We start from the raw sequence: 24,154 nt of genomic DNA, 5'->3' as shown, positions 1-24,154 counted from the left end.
ATCTCTTTCAAATTCATATCTTAGTCTACACATATTTTAAAATATTTTTTAATCCATTTCATTTTTTGAATTTAATTTTTTTAATATAATCTATACCTCACTTGAATTTCAAATATATCTATTTTTAAAAAACATTGATATTTCCTTAATATATGAGGATTTAATTTTTCTTGATATCTTTGTTTTTCATAGTGGAAACTTCCCTCTCAACCTGATTTGCAGAGATAGTTTTGAAATTTTTTTATTAACTTCCATTTTTTCTTTTGCAAGCTTTTCCCTATCTTATGTAGCCGAGAAGAGCTGTGAGATTGGGATGGCGGAGGCGAGAGAGAAGCTGGACTTCGTGGTAGAAATTTGCATGCTTCTGAAGCTTCACGATCCTTTTAATGGCGACCGTTTTGCCGCTTGGAAGCTTCCCCAGGTATACTTTTGTGGACCCCCCTTGGCCTTTGAGTCGCCCCAGTTCAAATCCCGTCGTCGCCTGGCGAACCTCGCGCTTTGTAAATATGTTCAAACCCTCGGTTGGAAGAGGGCTTTTCGATTCTGCTGTGGTTCTGGCCGTCGATTCGTCCTCTGAGAGTCAGTTTTTGTTCACTTTTGTGATGAAGATCGTGATGAAGAGGATTACTGTATTTGCACCCGCTGATGCGACCCCTACGCTTACCCCGATTCGAACTCGCGACCTGTTCGATCCTCCCCCGCTGGGGTTTCTGTTCATGGCGGAAATCGTCAGCGGCGGGGGAGGTGAAGGGATGAGATTTGTGGTGCCTAGGGTTTCGACATTCTGCAGGACCTGCGTGACACCGGAACTCAGCCTTCGTTTCTACAGCTGATGGCTCCAACTATATAATGCTCGCTTGGTTGGGTTATCTTTATCGTCAAGTAATTTCCATGGAAGGAAGCTAACGACCGGCATGCGCTTCAATTTGAGGGTTCGTTCTTGCCTCTGATCAAACCTTGCTTCGTCCAGGATTTCAGAGAGTCGAACCCTGGCCGTCCCAATCAGGGGTTTTGTCTCCTCGGAGGGATTTTCATGAACAATGTCGATCTTCAGCTCCGCATCTTCCAGCGGCTTTGAAACCGGAATGAAAAGCTTCTCGTTCCATGAGGGTTTTGTATCGCCCTCTCGATCGACCTGAGTCAAAACCTTGTTGTCGGGATTGACCCAAACCACAGCATAAGGACACAGATCTCCATATCGCCAATTCACATTCTTCAGATCTTTTGCAGAAATGAGTGTGAGATCCACATCTACAGGCCTTGGATGCTTGGCACCCACGGGTCCTAAATGAGTGTGGAAATTAGCATATAGAGAATAATTTTCCGCCACTTCCTTCCATGCTGCGATTAATCTCGTCTGTCACGAATCTTTGCATGGGTTGTCAAAACTCTTTTTTTTAGCATGCAAGATTCTTTTCTTTTTTTTAGCTCTTGATAGAAGCATCATTTATTTTTATTATTGCCTCTTGTCAACCTATTTTTGGCATGTAATCATTCATTGCTTTTATCATTGCCTCTTGTCAACCTTTTTGCAGGGTTAGTTGTAAAAAAATTTATATAAAGGTAATTACTCTCAAAAAAAAGAAAAGGGGGTAATCATTTTTCTAGCATCAAGCTATCATTTAATAATTGTAATTGTGCGATTTCATACTATGATATTTATTCAACTATATATGGGTGCACACATATATACCAAGATAAATATACAAGCTATTATAATTTTCATACCCATGTTTACCCTTAATGGAGTTTTATACCTGATATCGATATTTAGTTGATCTTCCTTAAATCTTTTTACTTAATTGGATTATGAGTAATCTTACACATTTGCCTTCATTTTGATATTTTGATGTGCCCATAGCTGCACTTTTATGCTTTTATAGCATTGTTCTATGCCCATGTTGGCACTTTATGGTTTTATACCATTGATATACATGATTTATATGATATTTGTTTTGAGTTGCATAGGGAGCCAATTTTTTCAAGGATAACTATGTAGGTCCCCTCAGTATAACTGATACATAGTTTCCTTATCTGGCCCATGGAGTATCCCTCCATCCTATATTGGTATGCACTCATTTTATATGGAGTTTCCCTCCATTTGATCCTATCTGTTCCATTTTGATAGGATAATATTTTTATGGAGTTTCCCTCCATGGTGTTCCATTTTTGTTCCTCAATGAAGAGGATGTTATTATTGGAGTTTTCTCTCCAAATTCAGATGATTTGAACCAATTTGAAGGCAATATGTTGTTATATCCTCATAATCCATTCTTTTGATTATCCTAACCAATCATGATTATTCTGATTTGATCAGCATGTCTCTCTTGTTACTTTATTTTCATATATTAATGTGATAATGATCTGCATACTTTATTGCTTAGATCATAAGTCATGCATGTTATGGATTGATCACCCAATAACTTGCAGTGGGATGATTCATTAAGTGGACTGTCTATATCCACGTGATTGATGCAAGATTGATGCAAGTATCATTAGTTGGCCTTGTCTGTGGTCATTTGTGCATTAGTATAATATACTTTTCATGAGAGCATTGATCAAGTTTTTTACTCAATTTGTCCTTGTTGACAATTTTTTTGAGCATATACTTTATCTTGATATCAGGTTATCTCCATTGTTTTGTGGTAGCGTGTTTTATTTTCCTCTATGTCTCTATAAAAATTTTCTTATCCTTATTCAAAAGGATTTCTAATTTGAATATAAGAGGAAATTCTACTTGTGGATAATTGTCTTGTTTTTGTTATGTTTTTCAGGTGATCCATCAAGTAACCTTCTCGAAGATGTGTCTATGCTTCCACTTGATCACATTCAAAGGACTCATGTACTTCTCTTGGATATGCAAATGTACCATATGGCTTGAAGACAATCAAATTACTTCATATTGAAGATTAAGTTGTAGATTTTTGTAAAAATTATGGGTTTAATACCCTTTGATGTAATTACCCCAAGTAAAGATTAAAGGGGGGTGTTAGAAGTTGTAATCTTTCCTTGGTGTGTTTATAAACCAAGGTTAGACCTCCTTTATTCATTATTATAATATATTAGGATATAAGCCAAGGTATCCTAATATATTTCTTTTTTGTCCTTTTTCCACTACATCTTATTTTGTCATCTAGTGGAATATGTGAGGACAAATATTTATTGTAATTTCTAATTTTAGATTATTCCTCCTTAAGAGGAATCTCACACTTGGCCTCACACACTTATGAATGGTGGCATTCATAGACATGGGAGTTACATTCTAACTCATCTCTCTCATCTCTATTTAAGAGATGACCCTCTTCTCTCATTTCTCAACAATGAGGTTTCTTCCTCTTCTAAAATATTGTATGAGCCATTGCTCTCTTGCTCTCTCTCTTTTTCTTCTTAGGCTTTTCATGCCTCATTCATAATGTCACAAGGGGTTTTCTTTGCTTTCCCCTTTCCAAATATCTTGTCTCATGGTGTTGGAGCTTGAAGCTTTCTCTCTCATATTTTATGGTAATATCTTTTCATGCATTTACTCACTTAGATTCTTTCCTGGTATTACTTATTTACAGATTTTTTTTCCATTTCTAACAGTTCTTTACTCATTCATATTCTTTTTCTTCCACAAACCTCTATGTTCTACTTTCTCCCAATCACATATTCTTTTTTCTTTTTTTGCAAACCATATGCTCTTTTGTTTTGTTTTATATCTTCTAAATTTAATCTAGACGCAACCTTTTTAAGACACAACCTTTTTAAATACTAATGAATGTGTCCCTTCATTCAATTAATCATTTCTTATTAGTTATCATCTTATATATAAGGCCAAGAACATATGTTCCTAGATGTTCACGTTAATTAATTTTGTAAATGTAAAAATCCTAGAACCATAATGTTTGGTTTGTTTTGATTTAAAATATAATGTCAATCCATTAATTTCATTTTTGTTTGGGTTTAGGTAATTTAAAAAATAAAACAAAAACCAACTACAACAAAAGGATAAACACATATTAAATGCATTTATTGTTTGTTTGTATTGTAGCCAGTGGCTTCAATTTCCTTTTCAAAGTTTTGGTATAATTCCAACCCTCACTCCCATTGAAGGTCCAACGATTTCTGTCATGGCTCCTCCCAAGGACGATCTTGTTGTCCTAGTGCTGGAACCTAACAATGAACTACTCGGTGGTCACAAATTCAAAGCTAATGGGAACACTAGAATGTTGTTGCCTACCAAAATTGAGATCTATATTCTTTGTCTATCAACTCTTGGTCACATGTAGATAAGTGATAACTTATTTTACTACAACTTGGCTCCACACTAGATAATCGTGTTGTATTTTTTTCTAAATTCGAAGAATGTAATAATTTTTTTGTGTAAGACTTGATTTTTATGAATCAATTATCTGGGGTAGCTTGTATAGTCTTTTTGGTGTGACATTAATTATTAGATCTATACATAATTTAAGTATTTAAGAAAGAGTTTTTTTTTTGTATTTTTTTTTTTGCCTGGATATCAAAATTCCTCACAATTGTCAAAATCCTCATCATGCCAAACTATGATTATTCCTTGGATGCACCTCTATTTAAACGTTAAAATGATTGCTTCTCCTCAGGATTTTAAAGCATTTTTTCCTTTCAAATATCTTTGGCTCATTTTTATCTCCATCCAACACTTTGAGTTTTTGAAATCTTGTTCCCCAATCTCAAGTTATCAAAGGTTAATGAAGCATCTCAAAATATGTGTTTCATCTTAAAATCTTAACCTTTCCATCAAAAATGTTAAGTTTCTAAAACACGTGTTTCCTTCCACATCATTAACCTTTAACCTTTTAAAAGGTTAAATTTCGGGTTTAGAATACGTATATTGACCCAAAATCTTAACCTCTCATTTGAAAATGAGTTAACATTTCCAAAAACATGTTTGGTACCATTAACCTTAACCTCTAAAATAAAAAAGGTTAAGGTTAAAGGCTCAAAACACACATTTCTAAATCAGTTATTAACCTCTCTTTTTTTTTTAAATGTTGAAAGATAAAGAATCAAAAGACGAGTCATCTCAAGGCCTCCCTATGATAGAAGATGTGTCCTTGTCATGAAACAATGAAGATATTGCTTTAAGGTACTCGATGGAGGCTTTGAAATCCTAAGGGCCCGTTTGGTAGCTGGAATTAAAACGGAATTGGTATTCAGAATTCTAAAAAAATTCTAATCCATTGTTTGGGTCCGCACAATCGAAATTGGAATTGGAAAAAAGTGGAATCTGGTATCCCTATTTGACCCCCAAAACAAGGATTCCAAATTCCTTCAAATACTTCTTATTTGAAATTCCCATTTTAATTCCCATTTTAAATCCCATTTTTTGAAAATGAGGATTTCAACTAAAGTAAAATTTGATTGGGTTTGACTTCCGAATGCCCATTTGAGGGCACTTTTTTTTGCACTAATTTTTGAAATTTATTTTTTTTAAAAGGGGGGAAAATTTTCCGCTATTACTTGCTCATATATTTGCCGCTATTGAGTAATTTATCAGGCTTTTTCTGCTTGATCCGCCTCAGTAGTTACTACAAAAAAGTTTGGTGAAATAACTTTTTCACATACATTGTTTCTCAGTTAAATGAATTGTATGCAGGACAAAAACAATCTACTCTATTGATTTTTTTCTGGCGTAAAAGTGTTTCCAGGTAAGATTTCGTAAAAATTTAATTTAAAAATTTAGACTTTGCACCTGCGAGTTTGAATGTTGCGATGATCAAATTTTTTATTGGATCTCTACAAATATATATATATATTTAATGGGATGTTTCTGACTCTTATTTCATCAATTCTTGTGATTTGGATTCATTCAACGAGACTTGAACAATATACATATTTCATATCAATAATTATGTGAATTATAATCAATGGTATTTTTTTTATAGAGCAAGAGTCATAAAAGTTTTAGTATCCATTAGTACAATCTCGTCCTCATCCGTTATGATAATGTTTACTTTCAACATGACTTAATCTTTTTATACTTGTTAAAAATGTTTGGACTTCCAACAAACCAAATAAGTATTGAATTTTTTTGCATGATGATAATGCTACAGCTGGATGATAATATTTTGCATGTTATTTTGGCTAGTATTCCAATTCCACAATGTACAACCAAATGGAGGAAATCTGTATTCTCGCAATGAATTCTTGATCAACCAAACAGTCCCAAATTGGATTCCCTAATCATAATCTGGATTCCAAGTTCCAGAATCCCAAAGCTAGCATTCTGAATGCCAATGCTTAATTTATATTCCAGCAACCAAACGGGCCCTAAAAGAAAATGTACAAAGGAATCACTCGTGAGTCAAGAATCTTGAAAAGAGAATGCGAAGCAGCCCGTACCTTATCTCCATTCCCAGCACGTGCGTAGAAGAAATATGAAGTTGGGCAATTAATGCTACAATGTGATTTGTCTCAATACAAAGCATCTTAGGAAAAAAAACTCAATGACATATCTAATGTTTGATTAATGGATAAAACCCGAGCTCCATACTATGGGAACAACATTATTCACTTGCACTAACCCTTGCACTAGCAGATTGGTATTGTTGTTCGTGATAGTAGAAATAATCAAAGTGTTTGCAAGTGGAAGTCTGAGACTTGGAGGAATTCATATGGGAATCTCATGTATTGAAGGGAGTCTACCCTACCTACACGTTTTTGTTTTGACAAACTTGACCAGCTCATGTCATTATGTCCAACGGGGTCCGGCTATGCTCAGAATGGTGCATTTGTCTGACACGAAAGAGAAGCATGTGAACTGTTTGTTGGAATGTCTTTAGAGATCGTATGAGTCATTTGACAAAGCATGGAGAGAAGTGACAATTGCAAACACAGACAAGGCACGAGAACTTTTTGATCTGAGTTCTCCACCCCCAATTTGACCATAGACAATGCACATGGGACTAGATCTTACTTGTTTGATGAAATGTGCAATTGGAATGTGATCATCGAATCCCTTAGAAGCGAGATGAAACAATTACGCAAATTGCAAGTTACAATAATCTTGCCCAAATGAAAAATTCAAAGCCTTCAATGAGGGAGAGTTTGGAGTTTTGGAGGGCATGTGCAATCTACACTTCACCTCCATCTCATGCATAGATACACTAAAGAATTTGGGACCAAGTTTGAAGCAAAGGTGAATGTTTGACAAAATGAAATGGTAATGTCTTCCTCCCGACCCATAGCTCTAGAAGCTTTGTTGAGCTCATCTTCAAACATCGAGTATGTGAGTATCAAAATCCGATCTTGGTTGACATGTGAACACATAAAGGAAGCACTCACATTGAAGGAAAAACTATGTGTACATCTCATTCTCTGAAACATAATCAAGTATGCGGTTGTGAATCATTGTGCTACTTTCAATATTTACAAAATGCTAAGTTCGAAGATGACATTGCCCCACTAATAAGGCCATGTGAGCTATCTATTTTCTCTCAAATCTATCTTCACCGACAGGGCATCCAAATTCAGGTTCTCATTCTTGTCATCCTTGGAAATTCACAACCTACATATAGAATGGGGTATCCTATACATGGTCTAATGCACTATCCAAAGCCTTGAGAAATGACAGGTTGGGCATGATAAAATAATCATAGAGTAGCAATATCAAAGCATTCAATAATGAAGGTAACCGATACAACAGGGTGGTGTTAGAAGAATTACACAGAAATATTCAATCCAACACAATTTGCAGGTGTGAATGAATGATCTTCATCACTATCCTTATCAATGCCTAGTGTGAGCTCAAGAACATGGTGATTCTTATGTCGAATGCATATGGCAAGCTGCATGTATGCAAAATGTGGAATCATAGAGACTGTGATTGAATTGTTTGATAGAGTGTCTAGGGCATCACTTCAAAGCTGGAATGATGACTGCAGGAAAGAATGCCTCAAGGAGATTTCTCCACATGGGATATTATGATTGCCGAATTTGTAGTGAATAGTACTAATTAGCAACATATTATTGGAAATCTCAAGCATATAAACTTGGTGCTCAATGCACGATTCTGCATCCTTTGCTAACTCTTACCTACTCCCACCATATTTAGAATATTAAAAGAATGCATGAATGTGATTAGAAGGATTTCGGGAGTATCAAGAATAAGTTCTTGAAAGATATTGAATCACACGATGAGCGCATAAGGATATGTCTTGAAGGGTGTTGATCATGTTTTCAACTTAGTTGTTGATAAGGGTATTATGGGTTATTTAGTGGAATCACTCTATTATTGTACAAAAACACCTTCCACCTTGAAAGTATCCCTGAAGTTTTTGCCACAGAAGGAGGCAGATGGAAAAGCTATCTCAACAAAATGAATAATTGGTTCTATAAAATCTCATATATTTTGACTAGATCTTGTAAACATTGACTTTTGTCATTTTGGGTTAATTTTGTAGAGGTTAATTAACCTCTCCTAAACCATGTAATTGGGAGGTAGTTATTAACCACAGGGGAGTAGCTCTTAACCTTGATTTCTATAAAAGGAATCATTTTGGCTTTGCAAAGGGACTTTTTGGATTTGGAAACTAGGGGACACTATGTTGAAGTTTTGGTAGCAAGACAATTTTTGGAAAGTATGTACAGATCCTGTTCTTGTAATCAGAAATTTATTTTAGGTTCTTGGTGCAAGGAAATAAAAAGGAAACACATTTTGAGTTCTCTTTCTATATATTTGAAATGTTGAAATGTTCATTCTTTTTTTTGTAATGGGTGTTTTCACGGTATTGTGCAAATGTTTGTGAATTATCAAATCAGCATTGTGCTAATGGTAGCCTTTAAGCATAGCTCTTGATTCCCCTCATTAGTGGTTTATGTTAATTCAAGAAAGTTGTGAAGTTGTGTGGTGCATTCGTCATCAATAGCTTTTTCTCCATCTTTTAAAGTTTTAATTCATTTATGCTGAAAAATCAAATACACCCATCATATGAAGGAGTCGCCATTCTCAAACACAAAGGAAGATTGTGATCTGGTAGTGATCAGTTTCAATCGCTCCAATTGTTGGCACAATTGTCACTATTCATAAGGCAAATAGGGTCAGTTTCAAAACTAACTTCACAGTGACAAATTTGTTTACCAAAAGTTTTGCATATACCATTTTAATATATATGTGAGAAAATGAAAAAGGTTCATTTTAGATTGATTATACGTTTTTAAATTTTAATTTTTCTCTTACTCTTAATAGAACATCTAAAGGTTTTTTTGGCAGATTTTCAAAATTTATAAAATACTTTTGTGAGAATCTACGACAGTTAGTTATTCTCATGCCATCGTGTTCATTAAAGTTTGTAATTTCTATTGTATCCTACTATTTTGAAGTATAACTCTACTTTGAGATTAAGGCTAGGGTCCCATGGAAGGGGGCTTCCTATAAAATAGAGCGGAAGTTGCTTGCTACTTTTTAGGGAATATTTTAAGGCTAGCAGTTCCATGATTTATGCTACTCAAACTTTGAGCTCTGAAATTTATTGAAGGTATGTATTAAAAATAAGTTGAAAATTTAAATTCCCTCTAAAGCTACATTTTAATTAAAAATTAAAATTTTAGATTATTGACAAGTGGAAAAATTCATCCTTGAGCTAGTGGGGTTATTTCCAGCGCCACCCCCTTTTCACCTACTTCCTAAAAATCAGGGGCTTCTATTTTTTAGGAGAAGATTCTGACTAATTCTGTAGCAAAGGCATATTTTGCTCATAAGGCCACCCGCTTCCTTAAAAAATAGAGCTCATTCCCCCTCATGGGACCGAACCCTAAGATTTTATTTTTGTATTCTTTTTTTATTTGATTTGTTAATAAAGTTAAAAGGTTTCAAAGAGTATTTTAAACTTTAAATCCTATTCAAATACGTTATTTTTGTGTCTATTTTAATTTGATTTGTTAGTGGAGTTGAATGGTTTCAAATTAATCTATTAAAGTTCAAATCTTACTAAAATGCAAGATCTTGTTATTATAAGCAAAGAAATTGAAACATAAAATTTTATTAAGTACATTTTTTTACATTATAAAAGAAGAGATTGAAATTTGGTTACAAGATTTTAATGTTATAAAATTTGACATTACACTTGTGATTTGTAAAGTTTGTGACTTACAAATTTTAACCTAAAGCACTTTTTAATTTTAAAGTATATTTCTCAATATTTGTAATAATTATCCATACAAAGCATTTTTGAAAAATAGTCATTTTATCTACATAAATCAAGAACTTAAACTAATGCATTGAATGCCTATATGCATACCTATAGATTTTTAAAAAGCAAGCATTTAGACTGCATATACATAGATTTTGGGGCGTTGCTCCAAAAATTTACCTATAGAATGCAAGATAAAGAGATGAGAAAACTACATTTATACAACTGATATATTAATTAAAATGATTTTTGTCATAGCAAAGGATCCCCTTATCTTGGAATTCACGTGATTGCTCTAGAATCTAGTCCCACCACATTATAGTTGTCCCTAATATAGACAAACTACTTTCTAACACTCATAAGACAAGGACTCTAGCTCAACGATAGCTCTTTTTTATGAATCACACCTACAATGTCCATCACTTTGTTATCTAATTAGAACATTTGATAGTAATCGTGGCATGAATGAATTTTGAACCATACTCAAAGTTGTATCGCTTGCACCATGAGGGAGTCACCACCTATGTTTATGAAAGCTCTGTGGACATTGATTAAAGCTAGCCACTATGTTTTTAACACCCACATACACTATGGTAAATCACTCTCTATCTCCCATCTTTAAGCCATCAACAATACAAAATCCAAGTTTTACACGTATTTTTGTTCCAAACTATTTGAAATCCCATTGTGTCTTGTTATATATGTATCGTTGTATTCAATCGATACCATTTCATTGTTTTTCTTCTAGCATTTTTATTTCCATCTTTGCTCATTATATTATAATATCGCAATTGTTTTCAATTATTGTTGCCTTAATAAATATTACTTATTTCTATTCATAAAGACATGTTGTCATCTGTCTTGTGACACTTTTTGCATTTCATGTGTTAACTCCTGATTAAAAGTTTTCCTTTAAGTAGTTTAAATTTGTCAATTTTTAATTTAATTATAAAATTAATACATTGTGCATGGTTAGATGCAAGATTTTTAACTTAATAATTTCTATAAAATATTTTTCTATGATTTGATCAGATGAGTCATTTTAACTCTTATTGGGCCAAATTTCATGGATGTAAAACACGATGGTTTGTTAGATTTAATATCATTTTAACTTTGATTGTAAAACATGATACTATTTATGATTTTTAATATTTCGTTTTTAATATTATATTTTACAAATTAATTTTTTTTCATTTTGTTAAAAATATTATATATATTATATTATATAATCTTGTAAGAAATGTTATTATATATTATTATTATTATAAAAATACTATATAATATTTCTATTAATTTATATATTCTAAATACTATAATAAATTTATTAAATGAAAACTAAATTTATACTAAAACTAACAAGAAGTACTAAGCCATTATATGACACTTGCTACTCTTGTGTCTATTCAAGTCATTGTCATTGTCATTGTCTTATTATAATGTCATGACTCTTCCAAATCAATATTCTGATATGCATGAGATATGAATTCTCCTATACCTTCAATAGTTGAAATGTATACCATGGTTGCCCTTATTTTAATCGATGACTTTTATTTAATGATTGGAACAACAGCCTCATCATATCGATGATCTAGAAGCACTTATAATAAAATTGCTCCTCTCAACTATGTGGCTTTTGTTTTTGTTAACCTATTTAGAAAGAGAATTCTTGTCATGTATATGCTATTCCCTTTCTGTTGCCTAGTGTTTTCAACCATATTTGAAAGTTGTAGTTAGCAATCAAAGTCATCTTCATGGTTGATAAATTATATAGATTTGTGGATGCCGATTTTTTACCAACATAGTACTTGCCTTTGCTTGTTATATTAGTAATTGTCTTTTTTTATTTGTACGTGTGTGTTCTTATCTTCATTGTACATCACAATAGATTGAATTGACTATTATATAGACATATAATATCTCCAATCAGCTATTACTATGACAACCACCATGTAACAACAATATTATAATATCTTTATAAATTGCTTACAAAGTCTTCATATATCTTCTCAAGAATGCTTCAACATAATTATCATCAATTGGAACCTTGTCTTCAACTCTTGAGATCAATGACAATTTTTCCATCAAGTCCCTTGATAGATGACTGTTAAAGAAGCATCCTTAATTTTCTTAGATCAAATAATGGAGAAGGAAGACTCCTACGAGGGCTTTAGTACTATCTTTGCAAGAATCACCCTCAAGGATTTGACAACAAGTTCAAACTAGTAGAGCTAAGTGAAGTCAAAGCCCACTGCTTGCAAGTCTGCACTACTAAACAAGTACACATGTACATATATATGGAAGATAGTGCAACAATTGTAGGGGTTGATACATAGTGTAGAACTCACTAGATGAGTGACTACGACTTCACCCCTAGCCATGCAAACATATTATAGGTATAGGAGCTCATATGTAATCATCAAGTATACAAACTATTATGAATCATAATCATAAATGAACAATTAGGGTAACGATGTACATCAAAATTATAATATATGAAGAACCCAATCATTAAGGAGACCTTGAGCTCATAGTATTGACAAGTACCAGGAGCACAAGTATCATTCCAAAAGCATCTAAGTCAATTCTAAGATCCTTGTCTATTACAACTGGTTTTACCCAAGAGCAATCATAGTCATTAGTAAAGATAATAATCACATATGTATGTACCTAATGATCCTAACACATAAGGTCCTAAAATGTCGTCAACATATAAGTAGATGTGAATACATACAAGAGTCAATATGTTCATCATTGCCAAAACTAGATTATAGCCACAACAAAATCGATTAGAAAAGCACCTTAGACAACTCATACTTACATTAACAAAAGAAGCTTTAAGTCCCTAAATATTTCTTGTATTCTAACAAGCAATCCAAGAACATGTTATGGTTAGAGGTGTATTACATCATATTATTATACATGTGTTGGTTTGGTTACTGTGGTTAATAATATTTAATGTTACTTAATATTGGATGTATTTTGTTAGATGATATTGTTATTGAAATTTCCAAATGATGATTATATAGGAAATGGGGTCATGTTGTAACATTCAAATACATTAATCAAGAACTAAAACAATGCAGAAGCTCATGACTGCACTCGTGACTATTGTTTTGCCCATGCAATCGTCTGTTCTCGACCCAGCTCCCGTCTTTATCCAGGCCTCTGTGCGAGCCTCTTCGAAAGGTGTGGTTGTTGTTGGGTCTGGTTCGACGCCTCTTGTGAATGCTTCTTTTGCCCCTGATTCCTTCTTCTGTGGCAATGCCCTAGATGGGTTTCAATCTCCAGCCTCTGCCTTTAGTGCTGGTTTTGGTGACCCATCTGCATTTGTTCCTGATGGGATGGCTTTTGCTCCAACTCATGGTACTGGGGGTAGCTCCACCATCACATATGCTAATGTTGCCGCTTATAATGCTAGCATTGGAGGTCAAACTATGCAATAGGGGCTCTGTGATGTTGTGGCAGTCATTGTAAGTAACCCAATAATGATTGAATTAAACCCTAATATAGTTGATGAGATCTCCACTTATGTGGATGATTTCTTGTCCACCGCTGCTATCTTTCATTTTAAGGGTTTATGGCTCTCTCTGTCGGATCTACGCACCTGGATTACCTATGTTTGGGAGCCCATCATTTCAAAGACAACTCAGATATACCATGTGGCAAGAGATTTTTTTCATTGTGAAATTTGTTACTTCTGAAGCTAGAAATGTCATCTTGCGCTTTGTTTTCTCATGGGGGGAGAAGTTTCCCTTGATGGCTAAACCTTGGTATAAGGATTTTGACCCATTGACGAAATCCTTTAATAAGATCCCTCTATGGGTTAGATTGTTGAATCTCCCCCTTCACCTTTAGGTGGATTTTGTCCTAGAGGTGATGGGGGAAGCCCTTGGGGACTTCTTGCTAGTTGATACTAGGGTGAAAGCACAAACCTGTGTCACCATTTGTGATATTTGGAGGGGTTATGGCGGAAATAGTCCCGGCCATAATAGTTAAGGCCGAACACATTCCGACTGTATATACGTGGCAAGTTTCCCAATAATTGTTGCATGCAAGGTTACAGCCGAAACACTTCTAGCCAAAACTGTTCTAGTTGTAACCCCCATGTTTCAAATGACTAAAAATATCATAAAAAATAGCCAAAAAGTGATTGACGACAATTTTATAAGCTTGGGGGTTTCGGTCGTAACCCTTTTGGTCGGAACAGTTACGTCTGAAACAATTTCGGCCAAAACTACCTATGTGGCATCCTAGGTGGTAGCCACACAAGCAAAAATAAGAATTTTTGCAAACTTCTCACTTTGAAGGCCAATTTGACTTACTAAATTGAATTTTTTTTTAAACTAAAAATATAATTTTGTAGGTCTCAGAGTCAAGATTATGATCATATAATTTTTTAATTATTTTGATTATGGATAATATGTTATAATTTGAAAATAGTACAAGTAGGTATTTTAAGATTCAGGAAGGTGTCTATTAAAAAATAACAAAAAAATAATAAATCATGTTCAAAAATTATTATTTTTTAATGATGCACTAGAGGAGAGAGTCTTCTTCAAGAATATGTAATTTGTTTTAAAAAATATGTAGATTTGATGGAAAAAGTTTCACAACAGAAAAAAACTATCAAATTCTAATAACTTTGACTTTGACTAGTTATAACTTGAAATATTAGCCAAATTTCAATTTATTTTTTTTGGTGCACTAGGTATACATGTCGACTCTAACATATTCCAAAATCAGACCAAAATATGAATATTTGCATATATTTGTTTGATGGGGAAAAAACACTATATTTTTAGCATTTTTAAAAAATTAAAAAATATACTTTAAAAATTAAAAAATAGATAAAATTTTCACTCAATTTTTTTTAAAAAATTACAAATATAAACTTCATCTAATTTTACACATTTCATTAGTTTACATCATCTTCAAATTCTAAGCACAAATGCCACTTTTATGTCGTTAAAGTTGAAGACTTTAAATTACGATATCACTTCTCCTTTATAAAAGGTGACACAGGTTTGTGCTTTTACCCACTGCATCTTCCAATGTGTTTCGTACAACGTATGCTCACATTCTAGTTGACATAGACATATCCAAGGGACTCCCTAAAAAGATTAAGTTGGGCTCTCCTCTTGGGTCTTGGATTTAACTTCTTGATTATGAGGGTATCCCCACTCGTTGCAAGAAATGCCACAAGACCGACCACATTGCTGCTTATTGCTCCTCTAAAAAATCCAAACCAAAGAAATCCCCTTCTTGGTGCAAGGGGGTTTCAAATGATCACTACACGGTTCAGAAGGTCCCCTCTGCAGGGGACAGTGACTCTTCTCAGGACACTTTGGTGGTGGACTACTGTCTCTGATGGCATGATTGTTGCCCCAACGATGGTGACCTCTTTTGTTACCCTCTTTTGGATTTTGTCATTGTTGATTTAACTGTTGCCCCTCCCGTGGCTCTGTCTCTAGTTGTTGTTCGTTCGTCTCAAGATGTTGTTGGCCCTTATTCTGCCGCGGTCCTTTCCCCGACTGTGGGGGTTTTGGGGGCTAGTTGTGGTGCTATTGACTTTGCATGGAAGAAAGCTGTTGGTATGGTGGAGGATGGATGGACCACAGTAAAAGGAAAAAAGGTCAAGCCCTCCACTCCCTCTTTTGATATGACTTTACATTCTCAAAAGAAGGGGTCAAAAGGGAAAGCCTGATGCGGTTGTCCTGTTTTTGGATTTCCTGGGTCTTTTGGCCTATTGTTCATTGTTGTTTGACATGGTTAGGGACTTATTGTCTATTCCTTTTTAACCATGAGGTTTCAGGTGCCCGGTCAAAACATATTTTTGTTGTTGTAGTGTACTGTGTTATCTGTGATGCCACCCTCATCACCTTGTCTTGGTTGGTGACCTGCTCCACCTTTGGGTTGCAGTTTTATTTGGTTTGGGCTTCATTGTAAATTTTATGATTTGTAAAGGGTTCCAAGCACCCTTCAAAACCTATTTTCCTTAATAAAAAACATTCACATACATTAAAATAATTATGCCATTAAAATTCTCTCTTCAACATTTACATTATTTGAAGATATTATATTTGCTGCGACTATTTATATATGAGTGAATACACTTGGCATCTGAATGCTTCATTGACAGTAGGTGTCAAGCATCAACTCCAAATGGCTTCATACTTCTGAGGTGCTTATATTTTTCTCATGGTGGTTATAAGAGTTATTATTATTGTCATTTATACTACCCAACATAATTATCATTCCTATACATGTGACAATCACCCATCTTATTATCACAAGGCAATGTATATATTTATCATTGCATATTGTTTTAGACTCATAACATATTTTTGTGCATGATCAATATCTACAATTGTCATTGTTAAGTCTTGAAAATAATTTTAATTATAAAATTATTTTTAATAAAATGCATTGCCTTACAATTTATTGTTACTTACTGACAAATATGCCATATTAGTATTTGATTTAATGAATTATTTGGTTTTGGATTTTAAAACTTGATTTTACAATATTGGTTTAAGTGGCTATTATATTTATTATTTTAAAAATGAGCACTTTTACTTATGCCAAAAAGCTCAATTTCAAGTGAATTGTTGTTTTCTAAATTGTTTGTATTTTTGCTTGGATAGAGAACAATTATTTGCTTTGGTTCTTTGGATCGCTCTCGTAGATTTCTTCTTGCCCTCCAATTTTGATTTCTTCTTATGGTATATTTGGCATTTTCATCAAATTTGGGCATTTGCTTGGTTTGGGGTACTAATATCCTCATTTACACTTTTGTATTTCAATTTAATAATGATTTGTAAGTAGGAAATGATTTATAGCTTGGAATCATACATGTTTCAATTTTGGAAGTGAGTTTGGTTGTGTTAATTATATTCCATATTGGATTGTGAGGATGAGAGTTTTCTTACTGCCATGTCGTTCATTTGGCATTGGATAGATGCATGGTGGTATTGATTGCATTTTTGGGATGTTGGATGCATGGGAACTTTTGTTTTTTGAATTTTCAATCCATTGTGCTTTTACTAATATTTGAGTGGATGGTCCCCATGATTGGGTTTGAGTCAATTTTGGCATTTGTCCATGTGTTATTTTGCACTTCAGAAATGATTATTGATATGTTAAGATTACTGATATGGTAATTGTAATTTATTGTGGGATCAATGTAGATCCATTCTCTTGGTTTAGAACAAATGTAGTGTATGTAATGAGCATTGTCAACAAATGTATAATTCAAAAATGAGATATTATGAAATGAGTTTTTGTATTGTGTTGTGATTTTGATTTAATGGTAAGCTTGACTTTGGATGTGAACTTAGAACTACAAGTTGTTGTTAATAGGGGTCACTGAGACAACCCATTCAAGAGTAGCGTGACACAAGTGATAACATAACTAAACCGAATGGGGTAAAAACATTGTAATAAGATAAAAGTATGCCTTTTGCATACCTTAGTGTTCTCTTAAGTCAATGACACAACAAAAAAACACGGTCATCCATGAGAAATTGATTTGGAAAGACTAGGCCTCCTTGTCCTCATAGAAGGACTGCTTGATATACATGAGCCATCTTAAGCTATGCAATGACACTCCCACTTCTAAACTTCCACTCATTATATGTATAGATGTGAATAGATACACCATAGGATTAGGCGTTTTGGTATCCCCTTGCACTTGATATGGTATTGGACTCCTTAGATAACCATCTTTGTTAGTATGGTGCGACAAACCTAAGGTTACTAGATGGTCAAGTGGCATGACAAACAATCATTGGGGACTAGTCAAGGTTCTAGCATGGACCTGATATAATTTACCTCTCTCTTACACCTCTTCTTGTTTGGTGTACTTGTGTCATAATCTTGTGATGGATTTTGTAAAAATGTTTCATGTATTACTGTTAGGGCAAATTAACCCTTGATGAGATTTTTTAGTTCTTCTTAAAGTAGATTGAGATGTCATGTGTTTGATTTGCAATAATTTCAAAACTTTTGGATGAAACTTGAGCTTTAGAATCTAAGCCTGAACTTTTGTGCATGCACTATTTAGCACCTCTATCACAATGCAAGGCAATTTTTTAGTTGTGATGTAGGCATCTATATTTTAGTGCCAACATACTTTAGTGCATGAACCCATTACTCTAGCACGTGTGGCTGCTATGTCAACTCAAAAGCTCAATAGTAGAATGTAAATTAACCCTTGATGAGATGTCTTTAGTTATTCTTGTAGTAGATTGAGATGTGATGTGTTTGATTTGCTTAATTTTTAATTTTTTGGACAAAACTTGACTTTTAGCATCTAAGCCTGAACTTTTGTGCATGAACTATTTAGCACCTCTATGCGAGGCAATTTTTGAGTTGTGATGTAGACATCTATACTTTAGTGCCAACATACCTTAGTGCATGAACCCGTTACTCTAGCACGTGTGGTTGCTAGGTCGACTCAAAAGCTTGATGTAGTAGAATGTGAGAAGCGCAAGGGGGTGGTTTATGGAAAAACCTTGATGACACTAAATAACTATATTCTATTATATGTAGTACAACCACAGTGTGATGAAATAAAAGAGAGTGTTAGAGTTTTAGGTAACTCTACAACACCCCTAGGATCAAACGAAAGACCAAGATAACTTTCACAAGAGATTGGCAAGACAATTGCATGAAGATGCAAGAATGCTATTACTGATAATGGACTTGATTAACATCCAATGGATTGATTTAAAATGTACATAATAGGCCTCCTTATATAATAGAGGCGATAAGAAACAATGATAAGGAGAACATAAGCTATCAACCACACAAGGTGGAATCACATGTCCACCAAAGGTGGATCATCCTCTATTATGCAATAAAATATGTGCAATGATGAGGATGATAATGTAATAAGTGCACTAAAGGTGGAATGAGATAACAACTATGACCACCTAGAGTGGAATTCTCCTACACCATGTGTTTAATTGTGGTGTAAACTCCCAAGTGTCTCAATCACAAACTACTATGCAATTCATTATCCTAATTAAGCTTAAGTAAGTGTAATTAGTGAATATTTAATTACACCAATAGAAAGAACTTTAATATATAAAGTAGGTTATAATAAGTCACATATATTCACATATATGAATACATATTATGAATATTCATTCATCATTCTTCATACAAAAATACATGTGCACATATATGCATGTTTGTATTAAGCATGATGAATGAATTATAAGATGTGCATATAAATATGTATTGTTTGTGTTAACAATGATGAACAGATTATTGGACATGTATAAAAATATGAAGAGAGTGATAATGTGAAGGCACTTTCTGTTAAGTTTGGATTAGTTTTGCAAGGTGCTGCATCACTCATTGATATCTTCTTTTTTCTAGGGTTTGTGTGCTTGAAATATGTCTAGATGAATTCTTGACATTGACATGAAAAGTCATTGCTTCATGAGGTTGCTATCCTAAATCTATTTAGTATTTACTCATTTTCTAAACTTATCCAATTCAAATTATTGCACTTTGACATGTCCTACCAGCCTTTAAAAGCATTTTACCCCCAGCTGTCTTGAGGATGGTTAAACCATCCCCATGAAGGCTGTACATTTCCAGGATGGGTAGGGAAATAAATATTGATGACAGCCGCTGGACGAACATTTCTAGGGCCCTGGACCGTCCCCGATATCATTACAGGGCCAAGAATCCCAAGGAACACAAGTTTTCCACGTTTGTATGTTCAATTTCCAATTCTCTGTGTAATTCATGCAATACGGCCATATTAAGATTAGTATATCAGTCATTAGACTAGAGAACAATTGTATGAATGAATTGGACATCAACTCAACCAATCTCTCTAGGTTATGGCAAGTAAAAATAAAATAAGTAGCTTAATAAAGGTAGGCTGCAGAGATATTGTTTTCAGTTTTGGAAATGTTAAAAATTGCAAAAGTTCTTAGGAATACTTCACTGAAATAGACAGTACTTTGCAAAAGTTTTCAGAACTATTTTGGGCAGAAGTTCAGAACAAACATTGATAAAAGCAAGCAATGTTAGCCCTTTGATGTCCTTGAGTGAAAACTCATAATTTGAACTATTGCTATGATATGAATTTTCTTCTACAGCTCAAACAGCTCCACAGATTTGACAACATATTGGAAACATCGATATGAAATTTCACATCAAATGGGTTTGAAAGGGCATTGAATTATAAGAGTAACAATAGTAGGTAGCCATTTTTCTTCAATTTTTCAAAGACTAAAATATGCACAGAAGCTCTTGATTTCCTCCATGAAATATGGCAAAGTGGTGAACACAGTGTCAATTTGGAGTTAATATACATTGGATACTTACAACACACAAGGTTGTCGCATGGGTGTCAGCTGTCTTGCGAGTGACAATGGTACATGTGCTTTGATCATAGTTCCTTTCTCAAAATATTCCTGGAACAATTAAAAATCCATGCGGCATCAGAATAAACATGTTTTAAAAGCATTGCATTGCTTATCTACTGCAGCAATCTTGATGTTATATTATTTCCTGTTTTAACCTAAGTTTAGAAGCTCTCATATTTCATCCATCATTTACGAAAATAGAACACATGTACGTTATCGTAAGAGAATGATTTGAACTGCTGAAAAACAAACCAAAGCTAAATTATAATACTTAGAAATTTGCAGATTTAGCATATAATCTGCAGCTTCCTGCCTACTACACCAAAAAAAACATTTGATTGTGACATCATAAAGTGGATTTTATGCTGCATTGTTCATCTTTTTTGGTATTTCAGTGAAGAACAAGAAGAGCTTTTAACTTCAATCTGTGTTTAATGTCAACATATACCCATTTCTCCTCATCTTTAGGACATACCAGAATGTTACTGCAGACAATAGTTAGTAACCTCATGGCTCTTTTCTATAAGCAGTACAGGCAGAATTTTTAAAATTCCTATTTGCAGATGATGCTGGTTGCTCTCAAGAGGGAGGAGAATTATAAATACTCTGAAGTGCAAAAGATGCTAATGACCTACAGATACTAATGAATTTTTTTTTTTTTTAAATTAGTGTAAGAATTTCTTTGATACCATGTAATAATTTTCCAAAGGTAATATGTCAAGATCTAAAGCCCAATGGATAGCACAATTTGATAGAAATAATATGATAAGAATAAGCTATATTCTCACCAAGTATGCAATACGATATGATATACTGGATCAATAGAGGAATTAACTGAATTCAGTTATAAAACAACTGGAATAATTTACAATGTAGAAGTTCCTAGTTATATAGGCAAGGCAATAAGAGACCATGATAAGAAGAAGATAAATTATCACATGTCCATCAAAGATGGATCATCCTCCATTATGCAATGAAGTATGTGCAACATGTGGAGGATGATAATGTGATAAGTGCACTTAAGGTGGATTCAACACAAATTGTAATGTCATAAAAACTATCACCACCTAAAGTGGAATTTCTCCAACACCATGTGCAAATAAAGGTGCAAACTTCTCTCTTATATGTAAACTATTATGCAATGTATTATCCTAAGTAAGCTAAAGTAAAGTGTAATTAAGAATATTTAATTACGCAAACACCCCCCGTTAAGTGCAACTTAGGGTAATAAATTCAGACTCGCAAAGATTCGTCTTGGCTACTAGGTCATGTTAGGTAACCATCTATAGTATGCAAAAGCAAATGCAATGCAATCTCTCATAAAGAAGAGTAAGGGAGAAAACCCAATGGGACAAATCCGGCCCCCTCCCCCACCCCCCACCAAAAAAAAAGAGAGATGAAAAAAAAAACCTCTCAAAGATCTAAGATAAAATATTTAGTGAGAATGTGCAAGATATGTTAAGTGGGAACAACTTGCTCCCATAGAAGATGAGAATGAACAACATTCTAGTAGGGTACTACAATTGGACTTTGCATTTGAACGACTTGAAATATTTATGGGAGAGATCACCAAAGTATATTTGATTTTTGAGGATGTGCTTGAGGAGGACTTGCAAGAATGCATGGTTCATGTTACACAAGGATGAGCCTCCAAAAATGATATTCCAAGACCTTCACTTCAAGACTGATCTTGCCTTGATCACTCACAAGTTTGATGGTGATGTCTGTCAATGCATGTAGCTTTGGTCTAACATTACTATGATAAGCACATGCGTATGTATATATGCACAATAGCATGATGCACATGCTGTTATGCATATATGCATACGTACATGTTGTTGTACCTTCCACAGTCTGCAACCGATGAGATATATATATGTTCCGAGATCATTAAGGCATGATCGAGATTATTTTTGGATCCTTTGATGTTTAGATCATGATCGATATATCCTTTATATTGGGCCGCAGATGTAATGATTGGTTATACATTTAATCACTGTGTTTATATGACAGTAACTAATCATGAGCATTCGTTAAATGAATGGGAGTGAGAATGAATGTCCATGTCTCCAATTGGAGACGTGGCCATTCATCCCCACACCACTTCCGTTTGTATTTATCCAATCTCCCCGATGGAATCTTGGCATCGAAATCTATTAGAGCAAGCACTACAAAAGGATCGAAAATAATTCTAAGTTTGATATACTTCATCTCTACTATTACTACACTAAAATTTGTAGATTCTGGAAGCGATTTAAAACACTGGAGTTATTATTTGTACCTGCAACAAAATTCTGCAATCAATCAAATCTGGTAATAAACTTTACATGGTATCAGAGCTTGGCTAACGAAAGATCACACTAAGTTTATAAGGATCAGATTTTACTTCAAATAATAGTTCTCCCTTTCTCTACAAAGATGACAAACACAATGAGATTCGAACATCACCTTGGAAGTGTTGATAACTCCAAATCTTGGAAACTTTGATTAATGATGTTAAAAGAAAACAAATTGCAATCATTTGTAGGAGAGGACAAAGAAGAACCTAAAGATGATTCTAAGAAATCAGAATGGATCAAGAAAAATGAAAAGGCTATAAAGATAATTGTAGATATTGTTCAAGACCACATAGTACCTATTGTGGCAAAACAGCATATCATATGTTTCAAGCTCTTGAGAATGCATTTATAATCAATAATGCAGGTAGAAAACTTGCTCTTAAAAGGCAAATGAATAGTGTAAGCATGAATAAAGGAAAAACTATAAATGCTTTCTTTATGAGAATCACAAAGTTGAGAGATCAATTATCTACACTCGGTTATGAGATTGAAAATCAAGAATTATCCTTAACAACATTAGGAGGACTTCCAAACTCCTGGGAATCCTTTGTACAATAAGTGCTAGGTCTAAAATCCTTAAACTAGATCATTTAAGATCAGATTGTCTTCAAGAATAATCGAGATTAATGATGAAGGGAAAACACAAAACCCTAGATAAAGATGTTCAAGTTCTTAATAGAAATGCTCATAAGAAGGGAAAGAAGAAAAACAACAAAACAAAAAGAAATTTTCATGGAAAAGGACAATCCAAATAGAAGAAAGACTTGTCCAAAATCCAATGCTTCAGATGTGATCTATATGGACATTATGCAATAAATTATCCCAATAGATCTAAACCTCAAGCATCTTTTGCAAAATCTGCGAAGTCAAATGAAGGCAATGAATATGAGAAATATGCCTTCTATTCAGCATTATCCAGCCAAATATCCACCAAAAGGAATACATGGATAGTTGACAACAGTTCTTCTAGAGACATCACTAGATATCAAGATAACCTAAAAAGCATGCAAATAGAAACAGCTGAAGAAGTTACAATTGGTGATGATTCTGCACACTATAAAAGGAATTGGGACCTGCACCATAAAATTGAAATGTGAAAATTCTATTCAACTTTCTGGAGTTCTTTATGTACCAGGTATTAAGAGGAATTTAATATCTATATCCGCACTTGAAGATGATGGTTTTAGAATTGCATTCATGGGAGTGAAAGTACTAGCATGATCTAAAAATTCAACCATTAAAAGGGCTCTAAAAAGAGGAGTGAGACAAGGACTTT

At 33.9% G+C, this 24,154-nt stretch overlaps 1 protein-coding gene across 2 annotated transcripts in view; it reads right to left on the bottom strand.

The window, feature by feature from the left end:
- Positions 1–20,081: 20,081 nt before the first annotated feature.
- The window catches only part of LOC149538503 (GTP-binding protein, HflX), a 188,039-nt gene continuing 183,966 nt past the window's right edge, over positions 20,082–24,154 (bottom strand). For both annotated transcript variants that reach the window (XM_089799831.1, XM_089799832.1), the window contains one exon: positions 20,082–20,587. In XM_089799831.1, the coding sequence (XP_089655957.1) occupies positions 20,495–20,587 (93 nt within the window). In that variant the 3' untranslated portion in view covers positions 20,082–20,494. The remainder of the gene's footprint in view (positions 20,588–24,154) is intronic.

This window comes from Cupressus sempervirens, chromosome 9 (assembly GCF_028749045.1).
Source record: "Cupressus sempervirens isolate cs-2001-9-10 chromosome 9, ASM2874904v1, whole genome shotgun sequence".
Taxonomy (NCBI): Eukaryota; Viridiplantae; Streptophyta; class Pinopsida; order Cupressales; family Cupressaceae; genus Cupressus; species Cupressus sempervirens.
This window is presented reverse-complemented; position numbering and strand designations above follow the sequence as displayed.